General features: G+C 46.9%; 1 protein-coding gene across 1 annotated transcript in view; it reads left to right on the top strand.

Moving 5' to 3' along the window:
• Positions 1 to 19531, top strand: part of LOC121560360 (ladinin-1) — a 104785-nt gene that overhangs the window by 57210 nt on the left and 28044 nt on the right. The window contains exon 8 of the mRNA XM_045216846.1: positions 6245 to 6311. Within this exon, the coding sequence (XP_045072781.1) occupies positions 6245 to 6311 (67 nt within the window). The remainder of the gene's footprint in view (positions 1 to 6244; positions 6312 to 19531) is intronic.

Below are 19531 nucleotides of genomic sequence, written 5' to 3'. Positions count from 1 at the left end.
CCCTGTCCACTAACCCCTAACCATAACCATGTCCCCTAACCCCTGACCCCTGACCCTGTCCACTAACCCCTAACCATAACCATGTCCCTAACCATAACCATGTCCCCTAACCCCTAACCTCTGACCCTGTCCACTAACCCCTAACCATAACCATGTCCCCTAACCCCTGACCATGTCCCCTAACCCCTGACCCTGTCCACTAACCCCTGACCCCTAACCCTGTCCACTAACCCCTAACCATAACCATGTCCTCTAACCCCTGACCCCTAACCCTGTCCACTAACCCCTAACCATAACCATGTCCCCTAACCCCTGACCTCTGACCCCTAACCCCTAACCCTGTCCACTAACCCCTAACCATAACCATGTCCCCTAACCCCTGACCCCTGACCCCTAACCCTGTCCACTAACCCCTAACCATAACCATGTCCCCTAACCCCTAACCCCTGACCCTGTCCACTAACCCCTAACCATAACCATGTCCCCTAACCCCTAACCCTGTCCACTAACCCCTAACCATAACCATGTCCCCTAACCCCTAACCTCTGACCCCTAACCCCTAACCATAACCATGTCCCCTAACCCCTGACCCTGTCCACTAACCCCTAACCATAACCATGTCCCCTAACCCCTAACCCCTGACCCTGTCCACTAACCCCTAACCATAACCCTGTCCACTAACCCCTAACCATAACCATGTCCCCTAACCCCTAACCTCTGACCCCTAACCCCTAACCATAACCATGTCCCCTAACCCCTAACCCTGTCCACTAACCCCTAACCATAACCATGTCCCCTAACCCCTAACCCCTGACCCTGTCCACTAACCCCTAACCATAACCATGTCCCCTAACCCCTAACCCTGTCCACTAACCCCTAACCATAACCATGTCCCCTAACCCCTAACCCCTGACCCTGTCCACTAACCCCTAACCATAACCATGTCCCCTAACCCCTAACCCTGTCCACTAACCCCTAACCATAACCATGTCCCCTAACCCCTAACCCCTAACCCTGTCCACTAACCCCTAACCATAACCATGTCCCCTAACCCCTAACCCCTGACCCTGTCCACTAACCCCTAACCATAACCATGTCCCCTAACCCCTAACCCCTGTCCACTAACCCCTAACCATAACCATGTCCCCTAACCCCTAACCCCTGACCCTGTTCACTAACCTCTAACCATAACCATGTCCCCTAACCCCTGACCCTGTCCCCTAACCCCTAACCATAACCATGTCCCCTAACCCCTGACCCTGTCCCCTAACCCCTAACCATAACCATGTCCCCTAACCCCTAACCCTGTCCACTAACCCATAACCATAACCATGTCCCCTAACCCCTAACCCTGTCCACTAACCCCTAACCATAACCATGTCCCCTAACCCCTAACCCTGTCCACTAACCCCTAACCATAACCATGTCCCCTAACCCCTAACCCTGTCCACTAACCCCTAACCATAACCATGTCCCCTAACCCCTGACCCTGTCCACTAACCCCTAACCATAACCATGTCCCCTAACCCCTAACCCCTGACCCTGTCCACTAACCCCTAACCATAACCATGTCCCCTAACCCCTAACCCTGTCCACTAACCCCTAACCATAACCATGTCCCCTAACCCCTAACCCTGTCCACTAACCCCTAACCATAACCATGTCCCCTAACCCCTAACCCTGTCTACTAACCCCTAACCATAACCATGTCCCCTAACCCCTGACCCTGTCCACTAACCCCTAACCATAACCATGTCCCCTAACCCCTAACCCCTGACCCTGTCCACTAACCCCTAACCATAACCATGTCCCCTAACCCCTAACCCCTAACCCTGTCCACTAACCCCTAACCATAACCATGTCCCCTAACCCCTAACCCCTAACCCTGTCCACTAACCCCTAACCCCTAACCCCTGACCCTGTCCACTAACCCCTAACCATAACCATGTCCCCTAACCCCTAACCCCTAACCCCTAACCCCTAACCCCTGACCCTGTCCACTAACCCCTAACCATAACCATGTCCCCTAACCCCTAACCATAACCATGTCCCCCTAACCCCTAACCCCTAACCCTGTCCACTAACCCCTAACCATAACCATGTCCCCTAACCCCTGACCTCTGACCCTGTCCACTAACCCCTAACCATAACCATGTCCCCTAACCCCTGACCCTGTCCACTAACCCCTAACCTCTGACCCTGTCCACTAACCCCTAACCATAACCATGTCCCCTAACCCCTAACCCCTAACCCTGTCCACTAACCCCTAACCATAACCATGTCCCCTAACCCCTAACCCCTGACCCTGTCCACTAACCCCTGACCCTGTCCACTAACCCCTAACCATAACCATGTCCCCTAACCCCTGACCCTGTCCACTAACCCCTAACCATAACCATGTCCACTAACCCCTGACCCTGTCCACTAACCCCTAACCATAACCATGTCCCCTAACCCCTGACCCTGTCCCCTAACCCCTAACCATAACCATGTCCCCTAACCCCTAACCCCTAACCCTGTCCACTAACCCCTAACCATAACCATGTCCCCTAACCCCTAACCCCTAACCCCTAACCCCTAACCCCTGACCCTGTCCACTAACCCCTAACCATAACCATGTCCCCTAACCCCTAACCATAACCATGTCCCCTAACCCCTAACCCCTAACCCTGTCCACTAACCCCTAACCATAACCATGTCCCCTAACCCCTGACCTCTGACCCTGTCCACTAACCCCTAACCATAACCATGTCCCCTAACCCCTGACCCTGTCCACTAACCCCTAACCTCTGACCCTGTCCACTAACCCCTAACCATAACCATGTCCCCTAACCCCTAACCCTGTCCACTAACCCCTAACCATAACCATGTCCCCTAACCCCTAACCCCTGACCCTGTCCACTAACCCCTAACCATAACCATGTCCACTAACCCCTGACCCTGTCCACTAACCCCTAACCATAACCATGTCCCCTAACCCCTGACCCTGTCCCCTAACCCCTAACCATAACCATGTCCCCTAACCCCTAACCCCTAACCCTGTCCACTAACCCCTAACCATAACCATGTCCCCTAACCCCTGACCCCTAACCCTGTCCACTAACCCCTAACCATAACCATGTCCCCTAACCCCTGACCCTGTCCACTAACCCCTAACCATAACCATGTCCCCTAACCCCTAACCCTGTCCACTAACCCCTAACCCCTGACCCTGTCCACTAACCCCTAACCATAACCATGTCCCCTAACCCCTGACCCTGTCCACTAACCTCTAACCATAACCATGTCCCCTAACCCCTAACCCCTGACCCTGTCCACTAACCCCTAACCATAACCATGTCCCCTAACCCCTAACCCCTAACCCTGTCCACTAACCCCTAACCATAACCATGTCCCCTAACCCCTGACCCTGTCCACTAACCCCTAACCTCTGACCCTGTCCACTAACCCCTAACCATAACCATGTCCCCTAACCCCTAACCCCTAACCCTGTCCACTAACCCCTAACCATAACCATGTCCCCTAACCCCTAACCCTGACCCTGTCCACTAACCCCTAACCATAACCATGTCCACTAACCCCTGACCCTGTCCACTAACCCCTAACCATAACCATGTCCCCTAACCCCTAACCCTGACCACTAACCCCTAACCATAACCATGTCCCCTGACCCCTAACCCTGTCCACTAACCCCTAACCATAACCATGTCCCCTAACCCCTGACCCTGTCCACTAACCCCTAACCATAACCATGTCCCCTAACCCCTAACCCTGTCCACTAACCCCTAACCCCTGACCCTGTCCACTAACCCCTAACCATAACCATGTCCCCTAACCCCTGACCCTGTCCACTAACCTCTAACCATAACCATGTCCCCTAACCCCTAACCCCTGACCCTGTCCACTAACCCCTAACCCTGTCCACTAACCCCTAACCATAACCATGTCCCCTAACCCCTGACCCTGTCCACTAACCCCTAACCATAACCATGTCCCCTAACCCCTAACCCCTAACCCTGTCCACTAACCCCTAACAATAACCATGTCCACTAACCCCTAACCCTGTCTACTAACCCCTAACCATAACCATGTCCCCTAACCCCTAACCCTGTCCACTAACCCCTAACCATAACCATGTCCCCTAACCCCTGTCCACTAACCCCGTCCACTAACCCCTAACCCCTAACCCTGTCCACTAACCCCTAACCATAACCATGTCCCCTAACCCCTGACCCTGTCCCCTAACCCCTAACCATAACCATGTCCCCTAACCCCTGACCCTGTCCCCTAACCCCTAACCATAACCATGTCCCCTAACCCCTAACCCTGTCCACTAACCCATAACCATAACCATGTCCCCTAACCCCTAACCCTGTCCACTAACCCCTAACCATAACCATGTCCCCTAACCCCTAACCCTGTCCACTAACCCCTAACCATAACCATGTCCCCTAACCCCTAACCCTGTCCACTAACCCCTAACCATAACCATGTCCCCTAACCCCTGACCCCTGACCCTGTCCACTAACCCCTAACCATAACCATGTCCCCTAACCCCTAACCCTGTCCACTAACCCCTAACCATAACCATGTCCCCTAACCCCTGACTCCTGACCCTGTCCACTAACCCCTAACCATAACCATGTCCCCTAACCCCTGACCCTGTCCACTAACCCCTAACCATAACCATGTCCCCTAACCCCTAACCCCTGACCCTGTCCACTAACCCCTAACCATAACCATGTCCCCTAACCCCTAACCCCTGACCCTGTCCACTAACCCCTAACCCCTAACCCTGTCCACTAACCCCTAACCATAACCATGTCCCCTAACCCCTGACCCTGTCCACTAACCCCTAACCATAACCATGTCCCCTAACCCCTAACCATAACCATGTCCCCTAACCCCTAACCCCTAACCCTGTCCACTAACCCCTAACCATAACCATGTCCCCTAACCCCTGACCTCTGACCCTGTCCACTAACCCCTAACCATAACCATGTCCCCTAACCCCTGACCTCTGACCCTGTCCACTAACCCCTAACCATAACCATGTCCCCTAACCCCTGACCCTATCCACTAACCCCTAACCTCTGACCCTGTCCACTAACCCCTAACCATAACCATGTCCCCTAACCCCTAACCCCTAACCCTGTCCACTAACCCCTAACCATAACCATGTCCCCTAACCCCTAACCCCTGACCCTGTCCACTAACCCCTAACCATAACCATGTCCACTAACCCCTGACCCTGTCCACTAACCCCTAACCATAACCATGTCCCCTAACCCCTGACCCTGTCCACTAACCCCTAACCATAACCATGTCCCCTAACCCCTAACCCCTAACCCTGTCCACTAACCCCTAACCATAACCATGTCCCCTAACCCCTAACCCCTAACCCTGTCCACTAACCCCTAACCATAACCATGTCCCCTAACCCCTGACCCTGTCCACTAACCCCTAACCATAACCATGTCCCCTAACCCCTAACCCTGACCCTGTCCACTAACCCCTAACCATAACCATGTCCCCTAACCCCTAACCCTGTCCACTAACCCCTAACCCCTGACCCTGTCCACTAACCCCTAACCATAACCATGTCCCCTAACCCCTGACCCTGTCCACTAACCTCCTAACCATAACCATGTCCCCTAACCCCTAACCCCTGACCCTGTCCACTAACCCCTAACCCTGTCCACTAACCCCCTAACCATAACCATGTCCCTAACCCCTGACCCTGTCCACTAACCCCTAACCATAACCATGTCCCCTAACCCCTAATCCTGTCCACTAACCCCTAACCATAACCATGTCCCCTAACCCCTGACCCTGTCCACTAACCCCTAACCATAACCATGTCCCCTAACCCCTAATCCTGTCCACTAACCCCTAACCATAACCATGTCCCCTAACCCCTGACCTCTGACCCCTAACCCCTAACCATAACCATGTCCCCTAACCCCTGACATCTGACCCCTAACCCCTAACCTCTAACCATAACCATGTCCCCTAACCCCTGACCTCTGACCCCTAACCCATAACCATGTCCCCTAACCCCTGACATCTGACCCCTAACCCCTAACCACTGACCATGTCCCCTAACCCCTGACATCTGACCCCTAACCCATAACCCTGTCCACTAACCCCTAACCATGTCCCCTAACCCCTGACCTCTGACCCCTAACCCCTAACCATGTCCCCTAACCCCTGACCTCTGACCCCTAACCCTCTGCCCATGTAGTTCCAGACAAAGGGTGTCATCCCGTTCCATCCAGGAGAAGATGGAGAGACTGGCCCATGCAGCTCAGGTAACAACACATAACATCACATAAAATAACACATAACATCACTGTTCGGATTTTCCGTTATTTAGCCCTCCGAAAAGGCTCACCAGGAAGCACACAATGTCATGACTCGTGTTTTGTCCTTAATTTTATTTTAAATCGAATGACTACAGGTCATAAAGCTGAATTACAACAAACAAATAATGACAATATATTATTCAAATATATAATGTAAATATTATTCAAATAATATAATGTAATAATAATGAAAATAATGAAAATCAAATAAGCCTACAACACCATAAAAAATTTGGCAAATCTGGCTTAAAACAGCATTGACTACGAGCTACAGGTTACTCTCGGCCAACTAACACCGACACAGTGAGGTAAACGTTCAGTGCTCAAACATATAAGTGACTTAAACATTAATGCTAGACTGTGAGTAGTTCACAGTTACATACCAACGGGCTGTGTGCTCCTGATGATTGTCTGCGGTGAAATGATTACCAGGTGCCATAATTTAAGTCTCTAGTGAAGCAGCGCATGCCACATAACGTAACATATCCGAGCATCTAAGAAACTTAAAGAAATCACTCATTCCCCATTTAATTGAACACATCAGACCATTTGCTTCTCTTTTATCTATTTATATATATTTTTTTTTTCCTGAGTGAGCTAGAAGTCTCAACAATCACACATAACATATCATCACACACAGCATAACATAACATCACACATAACATCACACATAACATAACATCACATACAGTGCATTCGGAAAGTATTCAGACTCCTTGACTTTTTCCACATTTTGTTACGTTACAGCCTTATTCTAAAATTGATAAAATATTTTTTTCCCCCTCATCAATCTACACACAATACCCCATAATGACGAATCAAAAAGAGGTTTTTAGAAATTTCTGCAAATTTAGAAAAAAATGTAAACTGAAATTTCACGTTTACATAATTTTTGAAGCACTTTTGGCAGCGATTACAGCCTCGAGTCTTCTTGGGTATGACGCTACAAGCTTGGCACACCTGTATTTGGGGAGTTTTCCCATTCTTCTCTGCAGATCCTCTCAAGCTCTGACAGGTTGGATGGGGAGCGTCGCTGCAAAGCTATTTTCAGGTCTTTCCAGAGATGTTCGATCGGGTTCAAGTCCGGGCTTTGGCTGGGCCACTCAAGGACATTCAGAGACTTGTCCCGAAGCCACTCCTGCATTGTCTTGGCTGTGTGCTTAGGGTCGTTGTCCTGTTGGAAGGTGAACCTTCGCCCCAGTCTGAGGTCCTGAGCGTTATGGAGCAGGTTTTCATCAAGGATCTCTCTGTACTTTGCTCCGTTCATCTTTCCCTTGATCATGACTAGTCTCCCAGTTCCTGCCGCTGAAAAACATCCCCACAGCATGATGCTGCCACCACCATGCTTCACCGTAGGGATGGTGCCAGGTTTCCTCCAGACGTGATGTTTGGCATTCAGGCCAAAGAGTTCAATCTTGGCTTCATCAGACCAGAGAATCTTGTTTTTCATGATCTGAGAGTCTTTAGGTGCCTTTTGGCAAATTCAAAGCGGGCTGTCATGTGCCTTTTACTGAGGAGTGGCTTCCGCCTGGCCACTACCATAAAGGCCTGATTGGTGGAGTGCTGCAGAGATGGTTGTCCTTCTGGAAGGTTCTCCCATCTCCACAGAGGAACTCTGGACCTCTGTCAGAGTGACCATCAGGTTCTTGGTCACCTCCCTGACCAAGGCCCTTCTCCCCCGATTGCTCAGTTTGGCCAGGCGGCCAGCTCTAGGAAGAGTCTTGGTGGTTCCAAACTTGGAGGATGGAGGCCTTCAATACTGCAGAATTGTTTTTGGTACCCTTCCCCAGATCTGTGCCTCGACACAATCCTGTCTTGGAGCTCTACAGACAATTCCTTTGACCTCATGCCTTGGTTTTTGCTCTGACATGCACTGTCAACTGTGGGACCTTATATAGACAGGTGTGTGCCTTTCCAAATCATGTCCAATCAATTGAATTTACCAAAGGTGGACTCCAATCAAGTTGTAGAAACATCTCAAGGATGATCAATGGAAACAGGATACGCCTGAGCTCAATTTCGAGTCTCATAGCGAAGGGTCTGAATACTTATGGAAATAAATGTGCAAAGAATTCTAAAAACCCGTTTTCGCTTTGTCATTATGGGTTATTGTGTGTAAAAATATGGAGGAAAAAAACAATTTAATCAATTTTAGTGTAAGGCGTAACAAAATGTGGAAAAAGTAAAGGGGTCTGAATACTTTCCGAATGCACTGTATAACATTTTATGTCACATAACATTACATATAACATCACATACGGTATAACATCACATAACATAACATCACATTACCAACTAATATAACTAGGTAGAACATCACATATCATCATCAAATAGCATTTAACATCACATATAACTAACATATCACATAACATAACAGGGTTGATAACAGTGCTATGTTTTTAGGTGAGGGAATGCAAAAAAATGAAATCATTTCTCAATCAAAGTTTGTATACCAGATGTAGAATAGGCCTGTGCATCCTCCAATAGCAACGTCTGACTATGCTTTGTTGTCTCAAGAACATGTTCTATTGTTAGTAAACAAACACCAAGACAGACATACAGTACCTCATTTTAAAATAATAATAATTCTTCATGTTTTACCGGTGAAATGTCCAAACTGCATGCCAATCAATTGATCACAATCAGTTTTATGGGAATGTGCATTTAGATCTTCGTGAATTACTGTTTGGTGAGTGAATTAGAGCAGATGGTGTTAACAAACTATTAGCCTTTCTTGTATTTTGTTTCAATCAAAGCATATATCCATATATCCTGCCTAGTGGCTCTCAGTTTTGGTGTATGAGATAAGAAATGACTGAAGAGGTGTTTTCAGTGTAACATAGTATAGGCCTACTATGCTACATGATATTATTATATTATGTGATCTTGCTAGACATTGATTCAGCTTTGATCTAAGTTTGCTAAACGAGCACCATTGTGAGAAGTGATCATCTTCTATTTGTAATAATGCAGAAATAGTATTATGGGGTTGCAGGTAGCCTAGTGGTTACAAGCATGGGGCCAGTAACTGAAAGGTTGTTGGTTCAAATCTCCAAGCTGACTAGGTGAAAAAACTGTCAAATAACATTTATTGCTCGGGATAAGAGCATTTGCTAAATGACTAAAACTGTTTTTAATAGTGATGAGTAGGTCTATTAGGAGTAGGCAACATATCTTGATGATGTTGGCCTCACTCCCCCCTATCTGAGATACCTACTGCAGCCCTCATCCTCCACATACAACACCCGTTCTGCCAGTCACATTCTGTTAAAGGTCCCCAAAGCACACACATCCCTGGGTCGCTCCTCTTTCCAGTTCGCTGCAGCTAGCGACTGGAACGAGCTGCAAAAAACACTCAAACTGGACAGTTTTATCTCCATCTCTTCATTCAAAGACTCCATCATGGACACTCTTACTGCCAGTTGTGGCTGCTTCGCGTGATGTATTGTTGTCTCTACCTTCTTGCCCTTTGTGCTGTTGTCTGTGCCCAATAATGTTTGTACCATGTCTTGTGCTGCTACCATGTTGTGCTGCTGCCATGTTGTGATGCTGCCATGTTGTTGTCATGTTGTGCTGCTACCATGTTGTGTTGCTACCATTATTGTTTTCATGTTGGGATGCTACCATGTTGTTTTCATGTTGGGATGCTACCATGTTGTTGTCATGTTGGGATGCTGCCATGTTGTTGTCATGTTGGGATGCTACCATGTTGTTTTCATGTTGGGATGCTACCTTGCTGTGTTGTCATGTTGTGATGCTACCATGTTGTGTTGCTACCATTATTGTTTTCATGTTGGGATGCTACCATTATTGTTTTCATGTTGGGATGCTACCATTATTGTTTTCATGTTGGGATGCTACCATTATTGTTTTCATGTTGGGATGCTACCATTATTGTTTTCATGTTGGGATGCTACCTTGCTGTGTTGTCGTGTTGGGATGCTACCATGTTGTTGTCATGTTGGGATGCTACCATTATTGTTTTCATGTTGGGATGCTGCCTTGCTGTGTTGTCGTGTTGGGATGCTACCATGTTGTTGTCATGTTGGGATGCTACCTTGCTGTGTTGTCATGTTGGGATGCTACCATTATTTGTTGGGATGCTACCATTATTGTTGTTGGGATGCTACCATTTTTCGTTGGGATGCTACCTTGCTGTGTTGTCGTGTTGGGTTGCTGCCATGCTGTGTTGTTGTGTTGGGTGCTCTCTTTATGTAGTGTTGTGGTGTCTATCTTTATGTAGTGTTGTGGTGTCTCTCTTTATGTAGTGTTGTGGTGTCTCTCTTTATGTAGTGTTGTGGTGTCTCTCTTTATGTAGTGTTGTGGTGTCTCTCTCTCTTTATGTAGTGTTGTGGTGTCTCTCTTTATGTAGTGTTGTGGTGTCTCTCTTTATGTAGTGTTGTGGTGTCTCTCTTTATGTAGTGTTGTGGTGTCTCTCTTTATGTAGTGTTGTGGTGTCTCTCTTTATGTAGTGTTGTGGTGTCTCTCTTTATGTAGTGTTGTGGTGTCTCTCTTCTATGTTGTTGTGTTGGTCTCTCTTTATGTAGTGTTGTGGTGTCTCTCTTTATGTAGTGTTGTGGTGTCTCTCTCTTGTTGTGATGTGTGTTTGGTCCTGTATTTTTATATATATATATATATACATTTCTTTAATCGCAGCCCCCGTCCCCGCAGGAGGCCTTTTGCCTTTTGGTAGGCCGTCATTGTGAATAAGAATTTGTTCTTAACTGACTTGCCTAGTTAAATAAAGGTTAAATAAAAAATAAAATAAAATGTGGGTTATTTTAAGCGATTTGAGCGCCCTTCAAAATCATGGTGCTGAAAGGCCATTTTAGGAAAACTGCCATTTTATCTATCCTCTCTTGTAGCTCGAAATGAAAACACATACAGTGCAAGCTCAGATCTCAATCTTGTTTTATGCCAAGAGTCCTGAAAATTAGAACCGAGCGGAAAAACGTCCTTTCATCCCTCAGCCCCCTGGTCTTGGAATTCCCTCCAAGCCAACCTAAAACCCCAGGACCTGGTGTCCCTGGAGGAGTTCAAAGGACAAATAGATGAACAGGTTGTTGAGATATTGGTGACCGACCGGTTCGATTAGGTCTTATGTAGCAAATATATGTATCCTTGCGATGCAGTCTAAGGCACTACAGACCCATGTTCGATCAAATGGTGTTCGGGGTGATGAGAGGTGTTGGGTTTGCGCCAGACATAGTGTTTTGCTTGATGGCCAAAAAGCTCAATTTTAGTCTCATCTGACCAGAGTAACTTCTTCCATATGTTTGGGGAGTCTCCCACATGCCTTTTGGCGAACACCAAATGTGTTTGCTTATTTTTTCTTTAAGCAATGGCTTTTTCCTGGCCACTCTTCCGTAAAGCCCAGCTCTGTGGAGTGTACGGCTTAAAGTGGTCCTATGGACAGATACTCCAACCTCCGCTGTGGAGCTTTGCAGCTCCTTCAGGGTTATCTTTGGTCTCTTTGTTGCCTCTCTGATTAATGCCCTCCTTGCCTGGTCCGTGAGTTTTGGTGGGCGGCCCTCTCTTGGCAGGTTTATTGTGGTGCCATATTCTTTCAATTTTTTTATAATGGATTTAATGGTGCTCCGTGGGATGTTCAAAGTTTCTGATATTTTTTTATAATCCAACCCTGATCTGTACTTCTCCACAACTTTGTCCCTGACCTGTTAGGCGAGCTCCTTGGTCTTCATGGTGCCGCTTGCTTGGTGGTGCCCCTTGCTTAGATGCTGCAGACTCTGGGGCCTTTCAGAACAGGTGTATATATACTGAGATCATGTGACAGATCATGTGACACTTAGATTACACACAGTTGGACTTTATTTAACTAATTATGTGACTTCTGAAGGTAATTGGTTGCACCAGATCTTATTTAGGTGCTTCAAAGGGGGTGAATACATACAGTGAGGGAAAAAAGTATTTCATCCCCTGCTGATTTTGTATGTTTGCCCACTGAAAAAGACATGATCAGTCTATAATTTTAATGGTAGTTTTATTTGAACAGTGAGAGACAGAATAACAACAAGAAAATCCAGAAAAACGCATGTCAAAAATGTTATAAATTGATTTGCATTTTAATGAGGGAAATAAGTATTTGACCCCTCTGCAAAACATGACTTAGTACTTGGTGGCAAAACCCTTGTTGGCAATCACAGAGGTCAGACGTTTCTTGTAGTTGGCCACCAGGTTTGTACACATCTCAGGAGGGATTTTGTCCCACTCCTCTTCGCAGATCTTCTCCAAGTCATTAAGGTTTCGAGCCTGACGTTTGGCAACTCGAACCTTCAGCTCCCTCCACAGATTTTCTATAGGATTAAGGTCTGGAGACCTTAATGCGCTTCTTCTTGAGCCACTCCTTTGTTGCCTTGGCCGTATGTTTTGGGTCATTGTCATGCTGGAATACCCATCCACGACCCATTTTCAATGCCCTGGCTGAGGGAAGGAGGTTCTCACCCAAGATTTGACGGTACATGGCCCCGTGCATCGTCCCTTTGATGCGGTGAAGATGTCCTGTCCCCTTAGCAGAAAAACACCCCCAAAGCATAATGTTTCCACCTCCATGTTTGACAGTGGGGATGGTGTTCTTGGGGTCATAGGCAGCATTCCTCCTCCTCCAAACACAGCGAATTGAGTTGATGCCAAAGAGCTCGATTTTCGTCTCATCTGACCACAACACTTTCACCCAGTTCTCCTCTGAATCATTCAGATGTTCATTGGCAAACTTCAGACGAGCCTGTATATGTGCTTTCTTGAGCAGGGGGACCTTGCGGGCGCTTCAGAATTTCAGTCCTTCACGGCGTAGTGTGTTACCAATTGTTTTCTTGGTGACTATGGTCCCAGCTGCCTTGAGATCATTGACAAGATCCTCCCGTGTAGTTCTGGGCTGATTCCTCACCGTTCTCATGATCATTGCAACTCCACGAGGTGAGATCTTGCATGGAGCACCAAGCCGAGGGAGATTGACAGTTATTTTGTGTTTCTTCCATTTGCGAATAATCGCACCAACTGTTGTCACCTTCTCACCAAGCTGCTTGGCGATGGTGTTGTAGCCCATTCCAGCCTTGTGTAGGTCTACAATCTTGTCCTTGACATCCTTGGAGAGCTCTTTGGTCTTGGCCATGGTGGAGAGTTTGGAATCTGATTGATTGATTGCTTCTGTGGACAGGTGTATTTTATACAGGTAACAAGCTGAGATTAGGAGCACTCCCTTTAAGAGTGTGCTCCTAATCTCAGCTCGTTACCTGTATAAAAGATACCTGGGAGCCAGAAATCTTTCTGATTGAGAGGGGGTCAAATACTTATTTCCCTCATTAAAATGCAAAAAAATGTATAACATTTTTGACATGCGTTTTTCTGGATTTTTTTGTTGTTATTCTGTCTCTCACTGTTCAAATAAACCTACCATTAAAATGATAGACTGATCATTTCTTTGTCAGTGGGCAAACGTACAAAATCAGCAGGGGATCAAATACTTTTTTCCCCTCACTGTATGCACACACCACTTTTCCATTATTTATTTTTTATAATGTTTTGAAACAAGTCCTGTTTTTCATTTCACTTCACCAATTTGGACTATTTTGTGTATGTCCATTACATGAAATCCAAATAAAAATCAATTTAATTACAGGTTGTAATGCAACAAAATAGGAAAAATGCCAAGGGGGATGAATACTTTTGCAAGGCACTGTAAGTACAGAATCAGTGCTAGAAAATGGTATATCATACACTACAGTTGAGGAACAATGGGAAAGTAATTCTCCTTTGAAAGTTGATACATTTGTAACTAGGGCTGTTGCGGTGACCATATTACCGCCACACTGGTGGTCACGCTGTCATAAGGCAGTCAAATTCCACATGACTGTTTAGTCACGGTAACTAGGCTTCTCCAAGCTCTGATTCTGCTGATGGTCATTAGTAGCCTACCAAACTTGCTAACTGCCTGGTACTCAGCACTCTATTGTTCCTCTAATCACTCTGACATCAATGCAAATGTGATCTAAAATCTAATCAAATACTTAATGAGAGCCCATAAACTCATGTTGCGCAACATTTCTATAGGCTATGCAATTGTGTTAGAAAACAGAGTGATGGCCTCTATTAAAAAGAGGAGGATCCCATCAGCTTTCTATAGGCTAGGCCTACTATACAGTGGGGAAAAAAAGTATTTAGTCAGCCACCAATTGTGCAAGTTCTCCCACTTAAAAAGATGAGAGAGGCCTGTAATTTTCATCATAGGTACACGTCAACTATGACAGACAAATTTGAGAATTGTTTTTCCTCCAGAAAATCACATTGTAGGATTTTTAATGAATTTATTTGCAAATTATGGTGGAAAATAAGTATTTGGTCACCTACAAACAAGCAAGATTTCTGGCTCTCACAGACCTGTAACTTCTTCTTTAAGAGGCTCCTCTGTCCTCCACTCGTTACCTGTATTAATGGCACCTGTTTGAGCTTGTTATCAGTATAAAAGACACCTGTCCACAACCTCAAACAGTCACACTCCAAACTCCACTATGGCCAAGACCAAAGAGCTGTCAAAGGACACCAGAAACAAAATTGTAGACCTGCACCAGGCTGGGAAGACTGAATCTGCAGCTTGGTTTGAAGAAATCAACTGTGGGAGCAATTATTAGGAAATGGAAGTGGTCCTCTGTAGCTCAACTGGTAGAGCACGGCGCTTGTAACGCCAAGGTAGTGGGTTCGATCCCCAGGACCACCCATACACAAAAAAAAATTTTATGCACGCATGACTGTAAGTCGCTTTGGATAAAAGCGTCTGCTAAATGGCATATTATATTATATTATATTTATACAAGACCACTGATAATCTCCCTCGATCTGGGGCTCCACGCAAGATCTCACCCCGTGGGGTCAAAATGATCACAAGAACGGTGAGCAAAAATCCCAGAACCACACGGGGGGACCTAGTGAATGACCTGCAGAGAGCTGGGACCAAAGTAACAAAGCCTACCATCAGTAACACACTACGCCGCCAGGGACTCAAATCCTGCAGTGCCAGACGTGTCCCCCTGCTTAAGCCAGTACATGTCCAAGCCCGTCTGAAGTTTGCTAGAGTGCATTTGGATGATCCAGAAGAGGATTGGGAGAATGTCATATGGTCAGATGAAACCAAAATATAACTTTTTGGTAAAAACTCAACTCGTCGTGTTTGGAGGACAAAGAATGCTGAGTTGCATCCAAAGAACACCATACCTACTGTGAAGCATGGGGGTGGAAACATCATGCTTTGGGGCTGTTTTTCTGCAAAGGGACCAGGACGACTGATCCGTGTAAAGGAAAGAATGAATGGGGCCATGTATCGTGAGATTTTGAGTGAAAACCTCCTTCCATCAGCAAGGGCATTGAAGATGAAACGTGGCTGGGTCTTTCACCATGACAATGATCCCAAACACACCTCCCGGGCAAAGAAGGACTGTCTTCGTAAGAAGCATTTCAAGGTCCTGGAGTGGCCTAGCCAGTCTCCAGATCTCAACCCCATAGAAAATCTTTGGAGGGAGTTGAAAGTCTGTGTTGCCCAGCGACAGCCCCAAAACATCACTGCTCTAGAGGAGATCTGCATGGAGGAATGGGCCAAAATACCAGCAACAGTGTGTGAAAACCTTGTGAAGACTTATAGAAAACGTTTGACCTGTGTCATTGCCAACAAAGGGTATATAACAAAGTATTGAGAAACTTTTGTTATTGACCAAATATTTATTTTCCACCATCATTTGCAAATAAATTCATAAAAAATCCTACAATGTGATTTTCTGGATTTTTTTTCTCATTTTGTCTGTCATAGTTGACGTGTACCTATGATGAAAATTACAGGCCTCTCTCATCTTTTTAAGTGGGAGAACTTGCACAATTGGTGGCTGACTAAATACTTTTTTCCCCCACTGTACCAAGACAGTTATCATCTATATTATTCGTAGCCGTCTATTTACCACCACAAACCGATGCTGGCACTAAGATCACACTCAACGAGCTGTATAAGGCCATAAGCAAACAAGAAAATGCTCCTCCAGAAGCGGCGCTCCTAATGGCCGGGGACTTTAATGCAGGGAAACTTAAATCCGTTTTACCTAATTTCTACCAGCATGTCACATGTGCAACCAGAGGAAAAAAACCTCTAGACCACCTTTACTCCACACACAGGCAAATCTGACCATAATTATATCCTCCTGATTCCTGCTTGCAAGCAAAAACTAAAGCAGGAAGTACCAGTGACTCGCTCAATACGGAAGTGGTCAGATGACATGGATGCTACGCTACAGGACTGTTTTGCTAGCACAGACTGGAATATGTTCCGGGATTCATCCAATGGCATTGAGGATATACCAACTCAGTCACCAACTTCATCAATAAGTGCATCGACGATGTCGTCCCCACAGTGACCGTGCGTACATATCCCAACCAGAAGCCATGGATTACAGGCAACATCCGCACCGAGCTAAACGCTACAGCTGCCACTTTCAAGGAGCGGGACACTAATGTGGACGCTTACAAGAAATCCCGCTATGCCCTCAGACGAACCATCAAACAGGCAAAGCGTCAATACAGGACTAAGATTGAATCCTACTACACCGGCTCTGACGCTCATTGGATATGGCAGGGCTTGCAAACTATTACGGACTACAAAGAGAAATCCAGCCGCGAGCTGCCCAGTGACGCGAGCCTACCAGATGAGCTAACTGCCTTTTTATGCTCGCTTCGAGGCAAGCAACACTGAAGCATGCATGAGAGCACCAGCTGTTCTGGACGAATGTGTGATCACGCTCTCCGTAGCCAATGTGAGCAAGACCTTTAAACAGGTCAACATTCACAAGGCCACGTGGCCAGATGGATTGCCAGGACGTGTACTTAGAGCATGCGCTGACCAACTGGCAAGTGTCTTCACTGACATTTTGAACCTCTCCCTGAAAGAGTCTGTAATACCTACATGTTTCAAGCAGACCACCATAGTCCCTGTGCCCAAGAAAGCAAAGGTAACCTGCCTAAATGACTACCGCCACGTAGCACTCACGTCGGTAGCCATGAAGTGCTTTCAAAGGCTGGTCATGGCTCACATCAACACCATCATCCCGGAAACCCTAGACCCACTCCAATTCACATACCGCCCCAACAGATCCACAGATGACGCAATCTCAATCGCACTCCACACTGCCCTTTCCCACCTGGACAAAAGGTACACCTATGTGAGAATGCTGTTCATTGACTACAGCTCAGCGTTCAACACCATAGTGCCCACAAAGAACATCACTAAGCTAAGGACCCTGGGACTAAACACCTCCCTCTGCAACTGGATCCTGGACTTCCTGACGGACCACCCCCAGGTGGTAAGGGTAGGTAACAACACCTCCGCCAGGCTGATCCTCAACACGGGGGCCCCTCAGGGGTGCATGCTTAGTCCCCTCCTGTACTCCCTGTTCACCCACGACTGCGTGGCAAAGCACGACTCCAACACATTTACATTATTTAGCAGACGCTCTTATCCAGAGCGACTTACAGTTAGTGCATACATTATTCTTTTTCTTTTTCATACTTGCCCCCCGTGGGAATCAAACCCACAACCCTGGCGTTGCAAACGCCATGCTCTACCAAGTGAGCTACCTCTCTGCCGGCCATTCCCTCCCCTACCCTGGACGACGCTGGGCCAATTGTGCGCCGCCCCATTGGTCTCCCGGTTGCAGCCGGCTACAGCAGAGCCTGGATTCGAACCAGGATCTCTAGTGGCACAGCTAGCACTGCAATGCAGTGCCTTAGACCACTGCGCCACTCGGGAGGTGTTTGCTGACGACACAACAGTGGTAGGCTAATTGTAGTAAGGTTAGGGTTAGTGATGTCTGCAGCTAATTGTAGTAGGGTTAGGGGTTGTTGATGAACCAGCCTTCATTATAGTAGACCTGAGGGAGGGCTTGTTGTTGAACCAGCCTTCATTATAGTAGACCTGAGGGAGGGCTTGTTGTTGAACCAGCCTTCATTATAGTAGACCTGAGGGAGGGCTTGGGTTGTTGTTGAACCAGCCTTCATTATAGTAGACCTGAGGGAGGGCTTGGGTTGTTGATGAACCAGCCTTCATTATAGTAGACCTGAGGGAGGGCTTGTTGTTGAACCAGCCTTCATTATAGTAGACCTGAGGGAGGGCTTGGGTTGTTGTTGAACCAGCCTTCATTATAGTAGACCTGAGGGAGGGCTTGTTGTTGAACCAGCCTTCATTATAGTAGACCTGAGGGAGGGCTTGTTGTTGAACCAGCCTTCATTATAGTAGACCTGAGGGAGGGCTTGTTGTTGAACCAGCCTTCATTATAGTAGACCTGAGGGAGGGCTTGTTGTTGAACCAGCCTTCATTATAGTAGACCTGAGGGAGGGCTTGGGTTGTTGTTGAACCAGCCTTCATTATAGTAGACCTGAGGGAGGGCTTGTTGTTGAACCAGCCTTCATTATAGTAGACCTGAGGGAGGGCTTGGGTTGTTGAACCAGCCTTCATTATAGTAGACCTGAGGGAGGGCTTGGGTTGTTGTTGAACCAGCCTTCATTATAGTAGACCTGAGGGAGGGCTTGGGTTGTTGATGAACCAGCCTTCATTATAGTAGACATGAGGGAGGGCTTGTTGTTGAACCAGCCTTCATTATAGTAGACCTGAGGGAGGGCTTGTTGTTGAACCAGCCTTCATTATAGTAGACCTGAGGGAGGGCTTGTTGTTGAACCAGCCTTCATTATAGTAGGCCTGAGGGAGGGCTTGTTGTTGAAACAGCCTTCATTATAGTAGACCTGAGGGAGGGCTTGTTGTTGAACCAGCCTTCATTATAGTAGACCTGAGGGAGGGCTTGTTGTTGAACCAGCCTTCATTATAGTAGGCCTGAGGGAGGGCTTGTTGTTGAACCAGCCTTCATTATAGTAGACCTGAGGGAGGGCTTGTTGTTGAACCAGCCTTCATTATAGTAGACCTGAGGGAGGGCTTGGGTTGTTGATGAACCAGCCTTCATTATAGTAGACCTGAGGGAGGGCTTGTTGTTGAACCAGCCTTCATTATAGTAGGCCTGAGGGAGGGCTTGGTTGTTGAACCAGCCTTCATTATAGTAGACCTGAGGGAGGGCTTGGGTTGTTGAACCAGCCTTCATTATAGTAGACCTGAGGGAGGGCTTGGG

This window comes from Coregonus clupeaformis, unplaced genomic scaffold (genome assembly GCF_020615455.1).
Source record: "Coregonus clupeaformis isolate EN_2021a unplaced genomic scaffold, ASM2061545v1 scaf0822, whole genome shotgun sequence".
Classification (NCBI taxonomy): Eukaryota; Metazoa; Chordata; class Actinopteri; order Salmoniformes; family Salmonidae; genus Coregonus; species Coregonus clupeaformis.
This window is presented reverse-complemented; position numbering and strand designations above follow the sequence as displayed.